General features: G+C 46.5%; 1 protein-coding gene across 1 annotated transcript; it reads left to right on the top strand.

The window, feature by feature from the left end:
• Positions 1–504: 504 nt before the first annotated feature.
• LOC126539306 (uncharacterized) lies at positions 505–15,120 on the top strand. The gene is made up of 8 exons (XM_072285256.1): positions 505–2,303; positions 3,303–3,407; positions 4,661–4,801; positions 6,053–6,529; positions 7,964–8,083; positions 8,428–8,556; positions 11,915–12,077; positions 14,415–15,120. The coding sequence occupies exons 4-8, from the start codon at positions 6,462–6,464 to the stop codon at positions 14,724–14,726; spliced, it is 792 nt and encodes a 263-aa protein (XP_072141357.1). The 5' UTR covers positions 505–2,303; positions 3,303–3,407; positions 4,661–4,801; positions 6,053–6,461; the 3' UTR covers positions 14,727–15,120.
• The last annotated feature ends 1,229 nt before the right edge of the window (positions 15,121–16,349 follow it).

The raw sequence follows: 16,349 nt of genomic DNA, 5'->3' as shown, positions 1-16,349 counted from the left end.
GCAAATATGCAGACGAAGGGGCGAATGGTCTTAGACCTTGTCTGGATCTGGCTGGATCTGTTTTCGTCGGGACCACGTAACCGCCAGAGATTATAACGCCCCGTGCATGGTTCCTGCGCTCGCCAGATAGGTGCGTAGCACGCAATGCGAAGAGTGCACCGTGCTGAAACGTTTTGAGCGCGTTCACACGTGGCTGCCAGCGGCGGGCATCGAACTCGAGACCGTGCCCAGAAACAGCAAAAAGCTTCGACCATGGCGCGAGCCGTGCCGGTGGAAGGCCTGCGCTCACGGCGTCGCGCACGGCTGAATGCAGGTGTCACGTGATCTTTCCTGTGAAATAAGCCCAGCTGTGGTGGTCATGGATGGTTACCGTCGAAGGGCATCATCTGTTTTGTTTTTCCGTGCCTCTACAGGTTTCAGTTAATATAGACGGTTCGCGCAAGTGACCGATGCGAGTTGCGGTTCATCTGTCGCTGTGAGCGACACGAAAAACGACAAGCGATGAACGTCATTGCAGAGGTACCGTGTCTGCATGTCATTATTTAAAAAAAATATTGGTGACCTGAGTTTCGGAAGGACATCAGAGATTTTTGGAAACCGAGTTAAGTGCGAGGCGAATAATAACGCCGCTGAACCGAATACGAATCGATTTCGCCGAACAGAGTAGCTTTCAATTGACTTCAATCGAATATTGCGGAAACCTTCCGTGTACTCTTATACTTCTGGCCAAGTGATATGTAGTTCGGCAGGGACAGTCAGTGCACACTACTCGGAAACTAGCGTCGCAAGAAATAGTTAAGGCTTTCATTACGGAATTGGAGCACTAAATCAACCAGCAGCCTTTCGGTTCCTAGTCTGCAGGATCGACTCGCAGGATATTCGATTCGCTTGACGAAACTTTCGAAAATTCGCCCATCGCTAGACATTTGCAATGCTGCAGGCAATAGGTGAGTATCTGTGAACATACATGTCCTTTATACTTCCCTCTGATTCACGCTGTTCACAAAGCTGTTGTTGGTTGTTGGTTCGGGCTGCTTAGGCAGAGAGATAAAAAAAATGGCTTAACTCGTATGGTACCGTGCTTCGCTGAATGTTGGTCTCAAAAGCTGCAAAACTCCTTGCAATAAGTATAACCACAAAGAATGCGCAGGTGACGGGCCTTTATTCGATAAACTTTGAGCACGCAATGCTGCCTCACCTGCCCATTTTCAGGACACCGAGAGGAGAGCAAAGATCGAAGTGTATTCAACGCAGACCCTAGTGCGGGGGCTCATCGGAAGCCATGCATGGTTCTACCAAGTCTCGCCCAACACGTGCTGTAGACGTGCCAAACGATCGAGGGCCAATCACAGGAACTCTTCCGGTGTAGATGTTATGGCCTTTGCGTATCCTGACTATACGAGTGTGCCAATAAAATAAAATAAAATAAAACAAAAGTCACTCTGCTCAAACAAAGAATGCCACTTAAGCAAGCGTGTCTACGCATATTTGCAAGAGCTCACCAAGTTTGTGTTTAAAATACTTGTCACTGATCGAGGTCGATCATTTTACGGCAGTTTTACGCCCAAGCCAGCACACTTGAAGATTTCAGTGTCGATGGTTAGGCCATAGACTCCCACTGCCGCCGACCGGAGAAGCGCAGCTCAAAAACCATATCTTCGCCCCATTTCACTCATTTCCTGCCTAGGCAAGCTCAGAGACCATGTAAACCATCACGTAACATTTGCAATCAAATTCTATTGTAGGAACAGGCTATTTGACGCCGTCATTTTAATGGCAGCGCTCAGTCATCAACCGAAACAAAGTAGTAGTCTATGTATTTCACTAGAATAGCAGCTTGGGCTTGTTGGTTTTCCATTGAGGAGAGGGGGGGGAGGGGGGTAGTTGTCTGTAGCCGTCCCGCTTAACATGAGAACTCGATAAAACCGCCTATGAAGTTGATTGTGGAAATAAGATTTGACAGTGCTGTTATAATTTCATTCAGCGCCAATCTCGAGTGCTCCCTCCCCTTTTACACCTTCTGCCCGGGACGAGGGCAGCCGAGTTGGGTAGTCGTGCCCAGCTATTAAAATAGATGCGCTTTTATGACCAGTACGTTTAACGTTTCTGTGCATGAACCCTCGCTTGCTGCTCATTGGCGTGAACCTCGACGGCAGCCGTCCGTGCTCATGGCCGGCGCGTCCGCGCTGCTCAAGGGGACCTTCGTCGGAGCGTCGCTCGTGTCTGCGGTCGAACTCGTGCAGAGGCCGAACCTGTCGCCCAGGCGTCCGGTGTGCCTGACACTCTGCGACATCGCATACCTGGTGAGCTGCGCTGTAGTTTGCCTCGAACAACGTTTCGAATGGTCGAGAGAAAGAAACTAGTCCGCACAAGAGATAAAAATGTAAGATTTGGAGTCTTGCATATAGAGTCTTTCTTCGGCAGAACTGAAATAAGGGTACATGAAGATAGGTGGGGGCTCGTGCTCCCTGTAACATTTAACCTGCAAGCACAATCAGCGATAACAATACAATACGTACACCCGTGAGCAAAAGTACACGGACCACAGGGTCGCCGAAAGAAAAGAACAGAATTTCTTCGTAGTTAACATCCATAAACGGAAACTCACGAGTGAACTAGAAAACTTGTAATGGCAAGTTTGGATTGCAGCCTTTTATTTCAAGTTGCATTCACAGACAGAGTAGAAAATGAGTTTTATCACGGAAACTCTGGTCCGTATACTTTTGCTTACGGGTGTGCATTCAAAAGCTTACGTGAAAAATAGAGGTAACTTGCATTGTCGTGCATGTACGCATGTTAAGTGCATGTTAAGGGTGGGGGTTCGAATCCGGCTGGTTACAATCAAATTTTCTAACCTTTCTAACGCCTCTTTCCTTTCTTTTTTCCCCACCTAGGTTTATAGTTGCGGTAATTTCCTCTCTTACATAAATAATTGATTAGAAGGATTTTTTTACGTGCACTTCATTGTTTCCGATCTAGACAGGGTGGGGGCGAAGCATGACGCTTGGCTGAGTTCATGGGCAGGCGTGAAATGCTTACTGCATTAAAATGGCGACCCCAGTTGTCCATTCATTTCATTTCAGTTTTATTTCCCCAAAGACCCCACGAGGAAGTATTACGTTAGAGCTGGTTTAGAAAATTAGGGAAAGAAATTGTCGCGGAATTTTAACTTAAAAGATGATTTCTTACGTTTTCTGTATACCGCGAAGGACAGGTGATAGGTGCGATGTTGGGGGAATTCTTACCTCGGAAAACATAAACAGGGGCTTTCCCTCTCCTTTTTTTTTTTTTTTTGCTTTCAGCTCTGTAACATGCTCACAGTCACGACTTTGTGCTGGGCTGCCGCCACATCCCTCTTTCCTAGCCGGACTCAAGTGCTCACGGACGTCTCCATCGCTAGTGCAGTGGTGAGTGCGGCAGCTCGGATGTCGTGGACAGTTTCAATGTTGGTTGCGTCGCGACCGGGGTTTAACGAACACTTTAAGTCATTTCTTGAAGTTATAAAAAGCTTGCAAGTAGAAATTGTGTTTGCCAAGTACTCGCAAGCACTGAGCGTGTGGCGCATAGGAGTGCTATAATGCTGAACTTACTTAAGTCTGATTATTCAAGGCGGCATTGAGCCGAGTGCGACGCAAGCAGGCACGGTTGCGCCTATCGAGACCACGTGGCATGCAAAATTCATAATTTAGATCAACGTAGCGAATGGTCCCGTTCCAATTTACGCCGCAAGGAACACTGGGATACACAAGAGCTGCTGCGTCACGTGGAAGGAATTGTGTGAGAAGCAACTGCGAGAAGCCACCTGGGTCTGTTCCAGGTGCTTGATCGGCTTTCTCGCAGCGGCGCTATGCTGCGTTGTTGAGAACATCCACTGCGGCATAACACTGCGGTTAAACATGCGGGATTTTGTATCTGTAAATAAATAGTTGGTCAGTCACAAATTGTTCGTGCATGCGCGGTGACTGCTGAGGTTGTAGAGCAGCTTGCATGTCAGTGAGGACAGTCCACGCACTACACTTGAACATTCTAGAATTTAGGCGAAAGCTCGTCGCAGCGTACTCACCTCGGCAGTGGCCCAGGTCTTGTAGCAAAGCCTCACTGAGATCATGATGTTCTCGAGGATCCTAGACTTACCTATGTGAGCATTCTGAAACCGCTAGTTATTTTGGTGTGAAAGAGCCTGATAAAGAGCACCTACTGCCGCTATGGCTCAGTGGCTATGCCGTTCAGCTGCTGAGCACCAGGTCGCGGATGCGACTCCCTGCTTGGTCGGCCGCCATATTGATTGCAAGATAACTCGTGTACCCTGCTTTGGGTGCACGTTAAAGAAACCCAGGAGGTCAAAATTCATCAGGAGTCCGTCACAACGGCTTTCGTCATCGCTAGCTTGTGGCTTTGGCTCCTTTAACGTAACTTATTTTAATATTTAGTTTGATACTAACTCGCCTTGCCTGCGGTGTCCGGAACAAAAAAGGAAAACAGGACAAAAAATGGGACGAAGTCGAGATTAGGCAAGCAGAGGGCCGCGTTTGTCATGCTCTTGTCTTTGTCTCGCTGTGTGCGCCGTGTGCCTTTACGTTCCAGTAATGCACCAGCTAAGCCCACTTCAGCGCTCTCCTGCCGAGCGACAAGGCCGACGTTCTTCTCTCCACTGAAACAGGTCTGGCTCACATTCAGCGCAGTTTGCCAGCGCTTGAAGGGACTGTGCGCCTCCAATTTCCTGTGCTCGCTTCATGCACTTCACTTTGTTGCCGCCGTCAGCGACTTACTCGTGCAGCGACAGCATGTACTTGTCACTTGGGTGAGACTGTGTTTTGAACCGTGACCAAGCTTATCTTTGACCGCACTCGTACCCTGAAGCACTGCTCACTGTATTAGCGCTTGACGCTCTCTCTCTCTCTCTCTCTGATCCGAGTGTATTTCTACTGTTCTACTTCCTTCGTTAACCGTATTTGTTTTTGTTCTTCCTTTTCTAGGTACGTTGTTTCGCGTCGCTAGCCGTAAATTCAATATGCGTTTCGCTACCAACCAGTGTTTTTAATTTTGGTATTGTCATCTGTATTCGCCAAGACTGTTAAAAAAAATGCTCCTAATGTATCTCATAAGGTATCGCCCAATTTTTAACCGTTCAATTTAAGTTATTACTTTTATTCCCTCTGTAAGGCGGTGGCCTTTGGCGGCCGTGTGACGAATCGGATAGTACGATACATAATCGCAGATGTCGCAGTGGCGGCAGTACGTGGAGCCGACGAGCGCGAATATGTTAAAGGCGACGCAGTCTGTCTGATAAAATCCAACAACAACGCTTACCGTTGCAATCGCAACATTCTCTGTTGCACAAGTATTTTCAAAATACAAGATCTCGCCAAGTTAAACGAAGAGAAATGTAAAGGTGGGCTTCTCCTTACAAAGAGCGTTAGTGTGGAAAAGCCACCTTAAAAGATTAAAGGGGGTCAACGTTTACTTAGCGGATTTCGACTAACTCACACGGAGAGATATAGAGGGAGGGGGTAGAGGGAATATGCGTTGAGGTCAACCAAGACTTAGCCCAGTTGGCTACTCTACAGTGTGCAAGGTGAACCAGACGTATTGTTAAGGGAGATTGGAAGCGAAATCAAGCTGCAGGAACTCCTTTGGACTTGTACAGATGGCTTGCGAGGCTTGGTTTAGGTACCATGTGTTGTAGGCTACTTCCTGTAAAATTAGATGTGTTGTTTTGTGTGTAAAAGCGTAATACATTCGATTTCGATTATAATTAGATTCTGCACATATATATATATATATATATATATATATATATATATATATATATATATATATATATATATATATATATATATATATATATATATATCTTTATTTATTTATTTATTTATTTATTTATTTATTTATTTATTTATTTACCGTCAACATAGAATTTTCGTAGGAGTTTTGCTCATTTGCGGATCCATGTTACAAGCAAAAGGATTATGAGCATTTCAGTATTTACTGAGGAGTGAGAATAACTAGCCCTCCTTCTGCATCATTGTGCGCGCGCCCATTTCTTTTTCAGAGTCGCAAGAATGACGTCCGAATGGCAAACCAGAGTTCACTGCTGGCACTTACGACTCTGGGCAGCTTCTTGTACGCCTGTTTTCGAAGCAGTCCAGTCGTCGACAAGAACACTCATGAGGTTGTACTTCTACATGTGCTAAGTGAAGCTCGTTTGAGAATTAAATGCGTCAGATTGTCATGTTCATCCGGGAGACGTCCACATTTTGCTAGATTCTTGCGAATCCTGTTCACAGCCCTCAGCAATAAAGTTAATAACTATTGGTGCATCTGAGCATGCTTAATGCAGTTTCGCACAATGCAAACATACACAGACACTCAGCATTCTTTCGTTAAAAATAATACCGCTTAGAACGAGCTTGTGCCTTAACAGAAATATATTTGATATAAACCTTTGCTGTTTTCCTCAGATGCAAACCATCGCCCACGAAGAGACCTTCTCGTCTTGCGGGAAGCTTGTGGGCAGTGCTGTCTTTAGGTGAGTCCGGTCTTATGGTATACTTGCGAAACCGCCTGCTCCTACAGTAAGTCAATAACCAAGCGCTCAGCTGTTAATGCCAACTTGAGTGGGCGGGCGGACGGACGGACGGACGGAGAGAGAGAGAGAGAGAGAGAGAGAGAGAGAGAGAGAGAGAAGCCGAACATAAATATACGTATCGTTTATCATCTCTCGTTACGGTTCACCTGTGCGCGTTTGAGGGCTTCACGAGCCCAGTGGCAGATGTCCACCAGGTGTCACAAAGGAACATACGCTACTGCGGGTGTTTTATTTATTTTTTTGTTGGGTGCCTACGCGTATTCCGCAGCTGTTAACCTTTGAATGTCTGGTACCGCATGTGATGAGTACCGCTGTTGAATAATCACCTTTATTATTTTATATATGTATATTGCAAGTGCAGTGCGGAGAAGCGCAAGAGAAAGCAATTAGGAGGAAGTTCACATATGGCGCCTTTCGTATGGAATCATTTAGGAGAAAATGTTAAGCTCTGACTGTTGTCTTTAGGTTATGTTGTCAATTCACAGTCTCAAAGTTCTAGCGAAAATTAAAAAGAAAATGGTAAACATTTAGAAAAACTAGAACTGGGGCCGAATCCGCAAATATTTACTATTTGCCGTTAGCTGGTCGTCTTCGCTAATGATATGGCCGGCATCAAAGTTGGCTGAAATTGGCTTTTACGAACAATTTTGTAGCGTAAGAGGTTTTTGTGAATACGGTCCATTAAGCATTGGGTTTGCAATTTCGTTATCACGTAACGAAGCTGGAGTTCACAGTTAAGTAGACCACACATGATGGAGTTTTTAAAGGAAACAATATCTGCGTACTAATTTAAGTGATATCTTATATTTGTTTTCATTAATTTCGGAAAACTCACAAAACACGCTGTGACACATGTTGTACTAATGCCAACTCCAACTCCTTCTGTTTTGGACGCTTTCAGATTTCATTTCACCAACTGAAACGCATCCGTTAGACTTCATGTTTTTCTGGAATCTGCCGATTGTCGCCAAATTTTGCATAAAACTTGTTGCTGGAGCTTCGTGGCTAATTTAAACGCAGGTGTGAGCAGACAAATATAAACAAAAGAAGCAAACAGGACGGCGCGCTCTTTGTGTTCGTGTCATCCTTTGCGTTTGTCTGCTTGCGTCTACGTAAACTGTCTACGTAAACTTTCAATGTAAGCATATGGATGCCGACGCTACGTATTGCCTTAGGATAGAGAGAAATTAGGTGCAAGACGAAAAGAGAGCGTTGGGAATTAATTCAATATGCGTTACTGTTACCTGCAAATCGCGGTTTTCGCGTACTCTGACGCTAAAGAAAAGTTGTACTCATGAAGTTGTGCTCAAACACGAAAGCATTGTGAATGCACTACATTGTTCTTTGTGAACTGTAGTTCTCTACGTTTTGCAGGTACGTTGTGAAAACGGGCCTTTTATCAAAATACGACGAGAGAGACATTCTTCCACTCGTAAAAAGGCTCAAATGCAGACGACTTGTTGCCTTGTTGCCACCTTTGACAAAGTATAAATGGTAAGTTGAGTGCCATCAGGCACGGATACCTGAAAACTGGTTGAGGCTGACACGTTTAGTCAATGATGTTAGAACGCGTATATATATATATATATATATATATATATATATATAATTAGGATATTAGTGTATAAGCTTTGTTTACCCTACACTTTATATCTCAATATAGTTCTAAAGCCATCACACGCTAGAAACGCGTGGTTTTGTCACTTAAAAAATCGAGTACGAAATGCCAGGGAGCGTGGTGCCTAGCCTGTTGAAAAGTTTCATCTCCTTGTGATGCCCCAGAAACGGTGGCGTACATGATGACATCTGTCTGACAGTGGCGTTTTCACCGTTTCCAGGATGGGTCCGAACGCTAAGGGCCGCGTGTTCTGTTCCTTCGTGCGTGTGTTGTGGCACGAGGCCCTGTGGATACCGCTTACCGGACTCGCCTACTACGCCGCGCTCATCGTCCGGGTCCCGCTGCTTGAGTGAGCCGCCGGGTACATTTGTCGAGCGCGTCTATTGTTCACACAATTTCACCCGCTCATTCGGCAGGTGCCTAACGATGCCAGGCGTAGTATACAGTGCTCTCTTTCTCTCTTTCTTTTTACTTCGAACACTTTTCTTGTAAAAAAGCCCACAAAAATAATTGTAACCACGTCACTACACATTAAATATATGCCTATAGGCAGACATAATTTTCGAGAAAAACCAAAGCAATCCATTCAATAATTAGACTACTTACTTTGATTAAATTTTCAGTTAAAGGGAAACATTACGACACATATTTATGCTGGAAAATTGAAGGAGATTATCATAAAAGTATAGTTTCGTGTTTCAACATTTCAAAACGGCCATGGAAACCAAAGTAATTGGTCTGAAATTATTTGTTGAATTTACCTGACTACGCACGCAGCACTGCGAAGCGCGGCTTGCGGTGAAAGTACCTTACTGTGAGGTAGCAGGGTGGCGAGAAGTGAAGCTGGGCTTCGCGCCGTGACAAAGCGGTCCCTCTTGCCTCTGCTGCTGAAGTGAATGCGCATCCTATCGGGAGGTGCCCACAGCACCAATCAGAATAAGATCTCGTGAAGAGAGAAGGGCGACGGCAGCCTCGTCTCATGTAAGTTAAACAAATAATCTGAAGCCAAATATTTCGGCTTGCAGGGCCGTTTAAAATGGCCTTTTTGAAATGTTCAGACACGGAACTAGACTTCCATTCAACTTTCCAATACAGGCATATGCCGCAATCTTTGTGACTGAGATGTTAATAATTGTAACTAGTTTAATTACTGAATGGATTGCTTTAATTTTTTTGGAAATGGTGTCCGCTTGGGCACATAATTAATGTATAGTGAGGTGATTCGAGTAATCTTCGACGGCATTATTTAAAAAAAAATATGTTCGAAGTAAAAAGAAAACACTCTATGAGAAGTCAATGTCGAATCAAACATTTGGCATCAAGGACTCCTTGACCCTCGAATTTAAACGTGCTTGAACTTACAGGTCAACGCACTTGCTTTTGTTTATTCTTGCTTCCTTATTTTCAGGGTGTCTACCAACCGGGAAAACCGGAAAAACCGGGAATTCTCAGGGATTTTCAGTAGTCTGGAAAAAGTCAGGGAAAACTCGGGAAATTTGGGCCTCTATCAGGGAAAATTAGCGGCAATCTTATTGAAAGGGTTGAAAGTCGCGGTAATGCTGGCTCGAGCAACAGACAGGAATCGTAATGAATCGTCTTTGACGCCCTGTCGTCGGCTGGAGGAGTTGCCAGTGTACAGTCAACGACCGACTTTCCAGATTCCCGATAATTTGGACGGCTTCGTGGCACCGCCACGTACCTCATAGAGTCAACGTATCAGAACGTGTGAAATTTCGGACGCAAGAACTCTTCGCCGTCCGATTTTCCGAACGTTTTGCCGTGACCGCAGGTCCTAAACGGCAATAATCAAAGGCACCACCGCTGCCGTTTTGATTACTTCGACACCTCGAACCGGCACTCTCGCACGCAGATCCGCTGGCAGCCGTTGCCACCACTGCGGCAACGCTAGGCCTAGCTGCTTCGACGTTGGCTATGAAGCTTCTTGCCGTTGGGTGCCGAGTTTTTTATTGAAAGAATTCGCTGCTGTCAGCAATGGCACGGACTCCGCCTTTGTGGTCCTCGCGATTGGCTTAGAAACTTAGAAACACAATGCCTTGCATAATGCCGGTTCCCGAAAGTCAGCTTCGCCTTTGTACAGAAGTGTTACTTGGTGAAGCATACGCAAAAGTATTGCAGTGAAGCATAACAAGCGTGGGAAGGGACTATTGCCACGGAACACAGTATGTATTCCTTAATTATACACACGTGCAGCCGGTATTTCCTGTCACAGTACGAGCACCGATATGCCTAATATGTGGACCGACAGGCCTTCAGAGCGTTTTCGAACGTGCCTGTGGCGGTTTGAGCCCCTAAGGGCAGTAAATGACACGCATTTATTTTTTTCCAACTGGCCGATTTTTCGGACGTTTTCGCGGCCCCTAGGGAGTTCGAAAAATCGGTCGTGGAATGTGCAACTGACCAAGATGCTTCAAATGGTCCTTGGGGCGAACAAGTGGCGGAAGGAGGACAAGAACAGAAATGATCTACGCATTGAGGAATAAACGGGAAAGGAAGCTTGCTGCCGCCATTTTGAAGGAGCTTGAGCTCAAAAAACAAAGTTTCGGCTGCTGCCGAGATGCAGGTGTCCCTCATCCAAACCAAAATAAACTCTTTAAAGAAGTGAAACACAACACTCAGGCGTCGTGCGGGGGCTGAAAGTATGTAAGGACAGTTGAGGTTGACTTACGAGCTGTTGAGAGAGAATCTCAATTGTGACAGAGTTCGGGCCTCATACCACTGAGCTTGCTATCAGTTGATAGAAATAGCTCATATTCGCAAATATTTGCTTCTATGTGCATCTCATTTTTATCCGTACTTGAGAATGACTCCATTTGCAATTTTTTTCGAAGACACTTTATTTGCTGTGCATTTTACTAACCCCTGCCGTCTATTCTCTTTTTGAATAACATAAACACTATTCCTTAGTATTCAAATTGGATTAAGTCGCTTTTTTAATTTTTTTCATGTGCTTACTAGAGAGTGACAGCATCAGGCGATATGGTTTCTGCCCGTCTTGACATAAAACAGTTCTGCATCACTCAGGGAAGTTTGCAAAGGCACTCAGGGAAAACCTGGAAAGCTCAGAGAATTTGGAAATGTCAACTTGGTAGACACCCTGATTTTACTGCTAGTATTTATCCGATGATTCAGCATATAACCTTTCACATCGCAGTGATTTGCAAGATGCATAATACACGCACAGAAATTCACGTGTCTGTATCCCACGGTAATTTCCACGAATATCCATGAATATCCAAGAATTTCCATGAATATCCCACGTGTTTCGGTCATTGGCAGCAAACACACTCCTCTTCCTGTCGCACTTCGCGCGATTAGGGAAAACTTGTTTCACACCTGAATCGCCTCCTGTTGAGACATAGTAACATTCTTAAAGGGAATGTACTAATCAACTTCCGCCCGCTTAATCCATTTAGCGCATAAAAAGAAAGAAAGAGAACAGAAAACGCACCTGGCAGACCAGCATTACGTGATGTGCTATTTGAAATATAGTTTTTTGTGATGGCCTTAGTGCGACGCTGACAGAGCGTGCATATCTTTTCGTCTCGTATTTTATTCCAAGTCACGTATATACCTGATGTGAAGTGTACTAGCTATCCTCATGAGCAGCTTTTACTTTTGCGCGCTACTGTCAGAAAGCACGTGCAAACCACAGACATTTAGCAAGCACACATTTCTCGGACTCCAAGGTCCCTGATTGATGACGTCGGTAGTCGGGAAGCGAAGGCGTTGACTGTGCTGTTCCTTTCGTCGTGCGTGGCCGAGGTCTGCCTTTTCGGTTTCCTCGAGTACGTGGCGCTGCGCTTCAGCACCCAACTGAAAATCCTCATGCAAGCAGCGCTCTTCACGAAAGTGAGTGGAATCTTTCTTTAACTTTAAAGAAAAGTGCCTGTTGTTCTGCTTGTCTTTCTTTATTTTTCAGGGTTGTGAATAATTGAAGAGCGTGGTTAGCGTACACACATCTTGGGAACGAGGTCAGGCCCTTGAGCCGACGGCTGCCTGTCCCGGAGATGCAGGAGGAGATAACACATACTACTACTAGGAAAAAAGTCGCAGTTTCTTTCGAAAAGCGAAGCATCGATTGCGATAGCAAATTATTAGACAGCTATACTAAGTAAGGATAATTGTCTTATCGGCCTCATAAACTTGGAAACATTCGCTTCCTAACTAAATTAACGAGCATGGAGTCACTCGCGCACAGACAAACATGAACACATCTCAGTCGATGACCGCGGACACTCGCTGTCAAAACGCTGGCTCGAGGAAGAGCGGCAGCAGCAGCGAGCGAATTTGCCTTCGTGCTGCCTCTAGCTTAAACGCGAAAAAAGTGCCGAGAACACAGTGCACACGAAGCTATCAGCCCTCAGTGTGCCTGGACTGTTCCCTATTGCAGACCGCTTTCAAGACAAGGCCCGCGCGGCCGCGCTTATACGCGCCAAACGCTGCCGCCGCCAAAGTATAATCCCCCCTCCCCCACGCCCTGTGCCTTAGTGCGAAAGAAGACTGCACGCTTCCACCCCGCCTTCCTACCTTGCGCGCGCTAGATCGAGCCACCATCCTCGGTTCACCCTCGCACGCTTTCACTCGCACTTATAGCACACGTCGCAGGGCCTTGATGCTATCGCACTTGGACTTTATATTGAACATCACGGCGGCAGCGACGGCGGCGGGAATGAGCCTAGAGTGTTCATATAATTGCTATCGCAGTAAGAGGTATGGTGTGATAGTAGAAAAGAGAACGAACGCTTGTGTCAACTGGAACCCCTGCAAGCCAAATGCAGTGAACGTTCCAGTAGGTTGCTGAACAGGCGTGTTACCGCGTCGACTCACATCGGCGCATAATTATTACAGCCTTCGAAAAATTTCCGCAACCAAAGTTGAGTGTGACGTGAGACGAAACAGTGTTGTTTCGTTTGAAGAACGGTCCTCACCAAACGTGTTAATTTTCTGGAGCGAGACGGCGACCGCAGTCGTAACGTGTGTGCGAACTGGTGGTATGTGCAGCGGAAATGACACAGTGGTTGTCGAAGATGAAGTGTTTTAACTTGAAGTACAGATGTTACATCAACAGAGATAAAGTGCCCCAAGAAATCTGGCCTAAAGATAGTTCCACCTATCGAAGCGTATAGGCCGGCCTTTCTAAGGCACTTTATCCCTGTTTATGTAAATTCTATACAACAGAAGGTTATTCCACTTGTCAGCCCACTTCTTAAAAAGTAATTAAATTATTGGGTTTTACGTGCCAAAACCACGATCTGATTATGAGGCACGCCATAGTGGGGGTCTCCTGAAATTTGGACCACCTGGGGTTCTTTAACGTGCACCTAAATCTAAACACACGAGTGTTTTCGCATTTCGCTCCCATCGAAATGCGGCCGCTATGGCCGGGATTCGATCTCGCGACCTTGTGCTTAGCAGCCCAACACCATAGTCACTAAGCAACCACGGCGGGTAGCCCACTTCTTGATTTTGCATTACATTGAAGTGTTAGAGATGATTACGTGCTTAATGTTACATTGGTTTGACACTAAGTTATTTAATGTCCGTTGTTTCAATGGTTTCATGGAATGCATTAATTTGTAACGTTCACGTTCAGCGATCAATTTTTGTTACAGTATGGCAGCGCGCTCCTAAGCCGCAGAACAACGAGGGGCCTCAGCGTGCTTACTTTTGCATTGCTTGAACTCGGCTGTGGCAAGAAGCTACTTGAAGCGAGGCATTTTGGCGGGAAACAGTCCTTTAGAGCGACGTGGAGACTCTAAGCAGATCCCAAGGCACACAGAAGCGGGAAGGAGCGAGCCTCACAATGTAGAGTTCTGACGTCACTTACACGCGCCTAGGGCGTTTAAAATAAATCGCAACCTAGATTACTAGACACCTAAGGCTAACGTCAATGTCAACCATCTCTTTTCCCGGAAGCCGACAGCGGATGTATCAGGCGATAAATGATTGCACTTGAAATTTAGATGAAAAAAACAGGAGGCGAGATGACAGTCCTTCGCTGTTCGCCAATTAGTCCAGCAAAGAATTCTGCTAGATAGACAATTCTTTTGCCTAGCTAAAAATACCCACTTGATCTAGTTCTACATAAGTTTCACTAAGTAAGTGAAACATTAATACAGATATGTTCTACTTACTTAGCGTAACTTATGAGTAACGAGTTTAAGATTGTACGCTTCTGTGCGGCAGACGACACGCATGACCGCCCGCGCGCTGTCTGAGGCCCCGGCGGGCTACCTGGTCTCCTTGGTGGCAGTCGACTGCGAACAGCTGCACACGGTCATGGTGCTCTCATCGCACACGCTGAGCGGCCTGCTGTGCCTGCCCGTCCTGCTGTGGATGCTGTCCAGGCGCGTGGGCACGCTGCCCGTCGTCGCTTGCGTCGCCTGGCCGCTCGCTGTGTTTGCACTCTCCGCGCTGGTCTCGAGGTTGCAGACCGGATTGTGGGCGAGTGGACTTTTTTCGCCTAGCTTTTTCGCGCTTGGGAACGTGACCGCGTAGTGCAAGTTGCGCTGCTTAGGCGGCACACGCAGGCACACTGACAGGAAAACACGAAACGGACGCGTGCGGATATTGCGCGGGGATCGTGGATGCCACGAATTTCGGCGCTCTAGAAGCAGACAGGAGACAAAGTTGGCATGGTAAAAAGCCATTTATAACAAAAAAAAAGACGCAAGAAACAATTGCAAAGGGCACAAGTCGCGGCCGTTGTAGCTTCGACGTGACGCAGACGTCGGTGTGCGTTGCTGTCGATTGACGGGGCTGGCTTCTGCAGTGAAGGCAGTGCACTCGCGGCTCACGTGGCACAGACGTGATCGTAGACGGTAGTGCGCCAGATCGCCAACCGGCAGACGGTTGCCTCCGTGGCACTGGACAGTTGCACATGAAGGCTTCACTGCCGATGAATCCCGATCACGCCACCAGAGTACAGCTAGCGATGCAGACGTAAATGTAGAGTCTAGATGTTAGTGGCACAAAGCCACTTGGGGGTAAACTATGTGTCTGTACCAGTCCATGCCCACGTCATTTATGCCAGCTCATCGATGATGGTGATTATTCCTTTTAGACCTCAACTCAACGACTTAGAACTCAACGACCAAACCCTGGCCGTTCAGAGTGCCCGCGATCGGGCCGTCAAGCTCGGCTTGGCGGTCCCTACGTGGGACTAGCCGGGTGGCGCGGGATCTTCCCTGCGTCTTCTCTGGACCGAAATAAAGTTATTTCACTTACTCACTCACTCAGAGCGCAACTCTTAGGCGCCCGTTCCTGCGGCGAGTGTCGGCGTCCCTCGGTATCCTCGGCATAACCGAGCGAACGAGCACAGCGAAGCAGGAGTGCAGCGGGGAATGAAAGACGGCGAGAGTGAATAGAGCGCGGGGAGGAAAGCAGAAGAGGAGGGTATGGTGAAAGCGCGAGAAGAAAATCGTAATGCCGCGCAAGACGGGCTCTGCGGCTACGATGGCTACGAGATGGTGCCAGAGTAGCGCGCGTCGTCTGTTCACCGATGACGCCACCGATATCACGTATGGAAACAAAGTGCTGCATGAGCAGAGGTCTGTCTGAGGCAGCTGCTGTGAATCGCGCCAACGCGTCACCCGTGCCCTGTCTGTCGCGATATCCCGATTAGCGAGGCAGTCGCGCCATACTTCGCTCCGTTTGCAACGTGCCGCACGCGACAGATTGCGCGCGCCAGCCAATATATCGCAATATGATAAATATAGAGATGCACTCAAATTTCGCATTAGGGAATATCGTAATGTTCGGTGAATCCTTTTCAAGTTTCTAAGGTGCCCATAAAAAAAAAATAATAGCTTGTGTATTTGTTATGCGCCGCGTAGAAAACGTATCAGCGTACGAGGCAGTTTCAGTGAAACAGAAAAAAAAATGTTCATTTTTATTAGATCCAATTTTTAATGGCACAAAGTCACTGTGGAGACAGACCACGAACCGGGTGGTAATATTTAAAAAAAAAGGGGGGGGGGGGGGGGGAGTTAACCGATAATGTGAAAGAAACCGACAGTAAATAAAATGAAATAGTGTGTAATAAGGTAGTCAGCCTTGCATCTGTCCTCTCTTCCTTTGTGTTCTTTTCTTCTCGCGCTTCAACGTGCTTACCATGCAGAT

This window comes from Dermacentor andersoni, chromosome 11 (assembly GCF_023375885.2).
Source record: "Dermacentor andersoni chromosome 11, qqDerAnde1_hic_scaffold, whole genome shotgun sequence".
In the NCBI taxonomy this organism is placed as follows: Eukaryota; Metazoa; Arthropoda; class Arachnida; order Ixodida; family Ixodidae; genus Dermacentor; species Dermacentor andersoni.
This window is presented reverse-complemented; position numbering and strand designations above follow the sequence as displayed.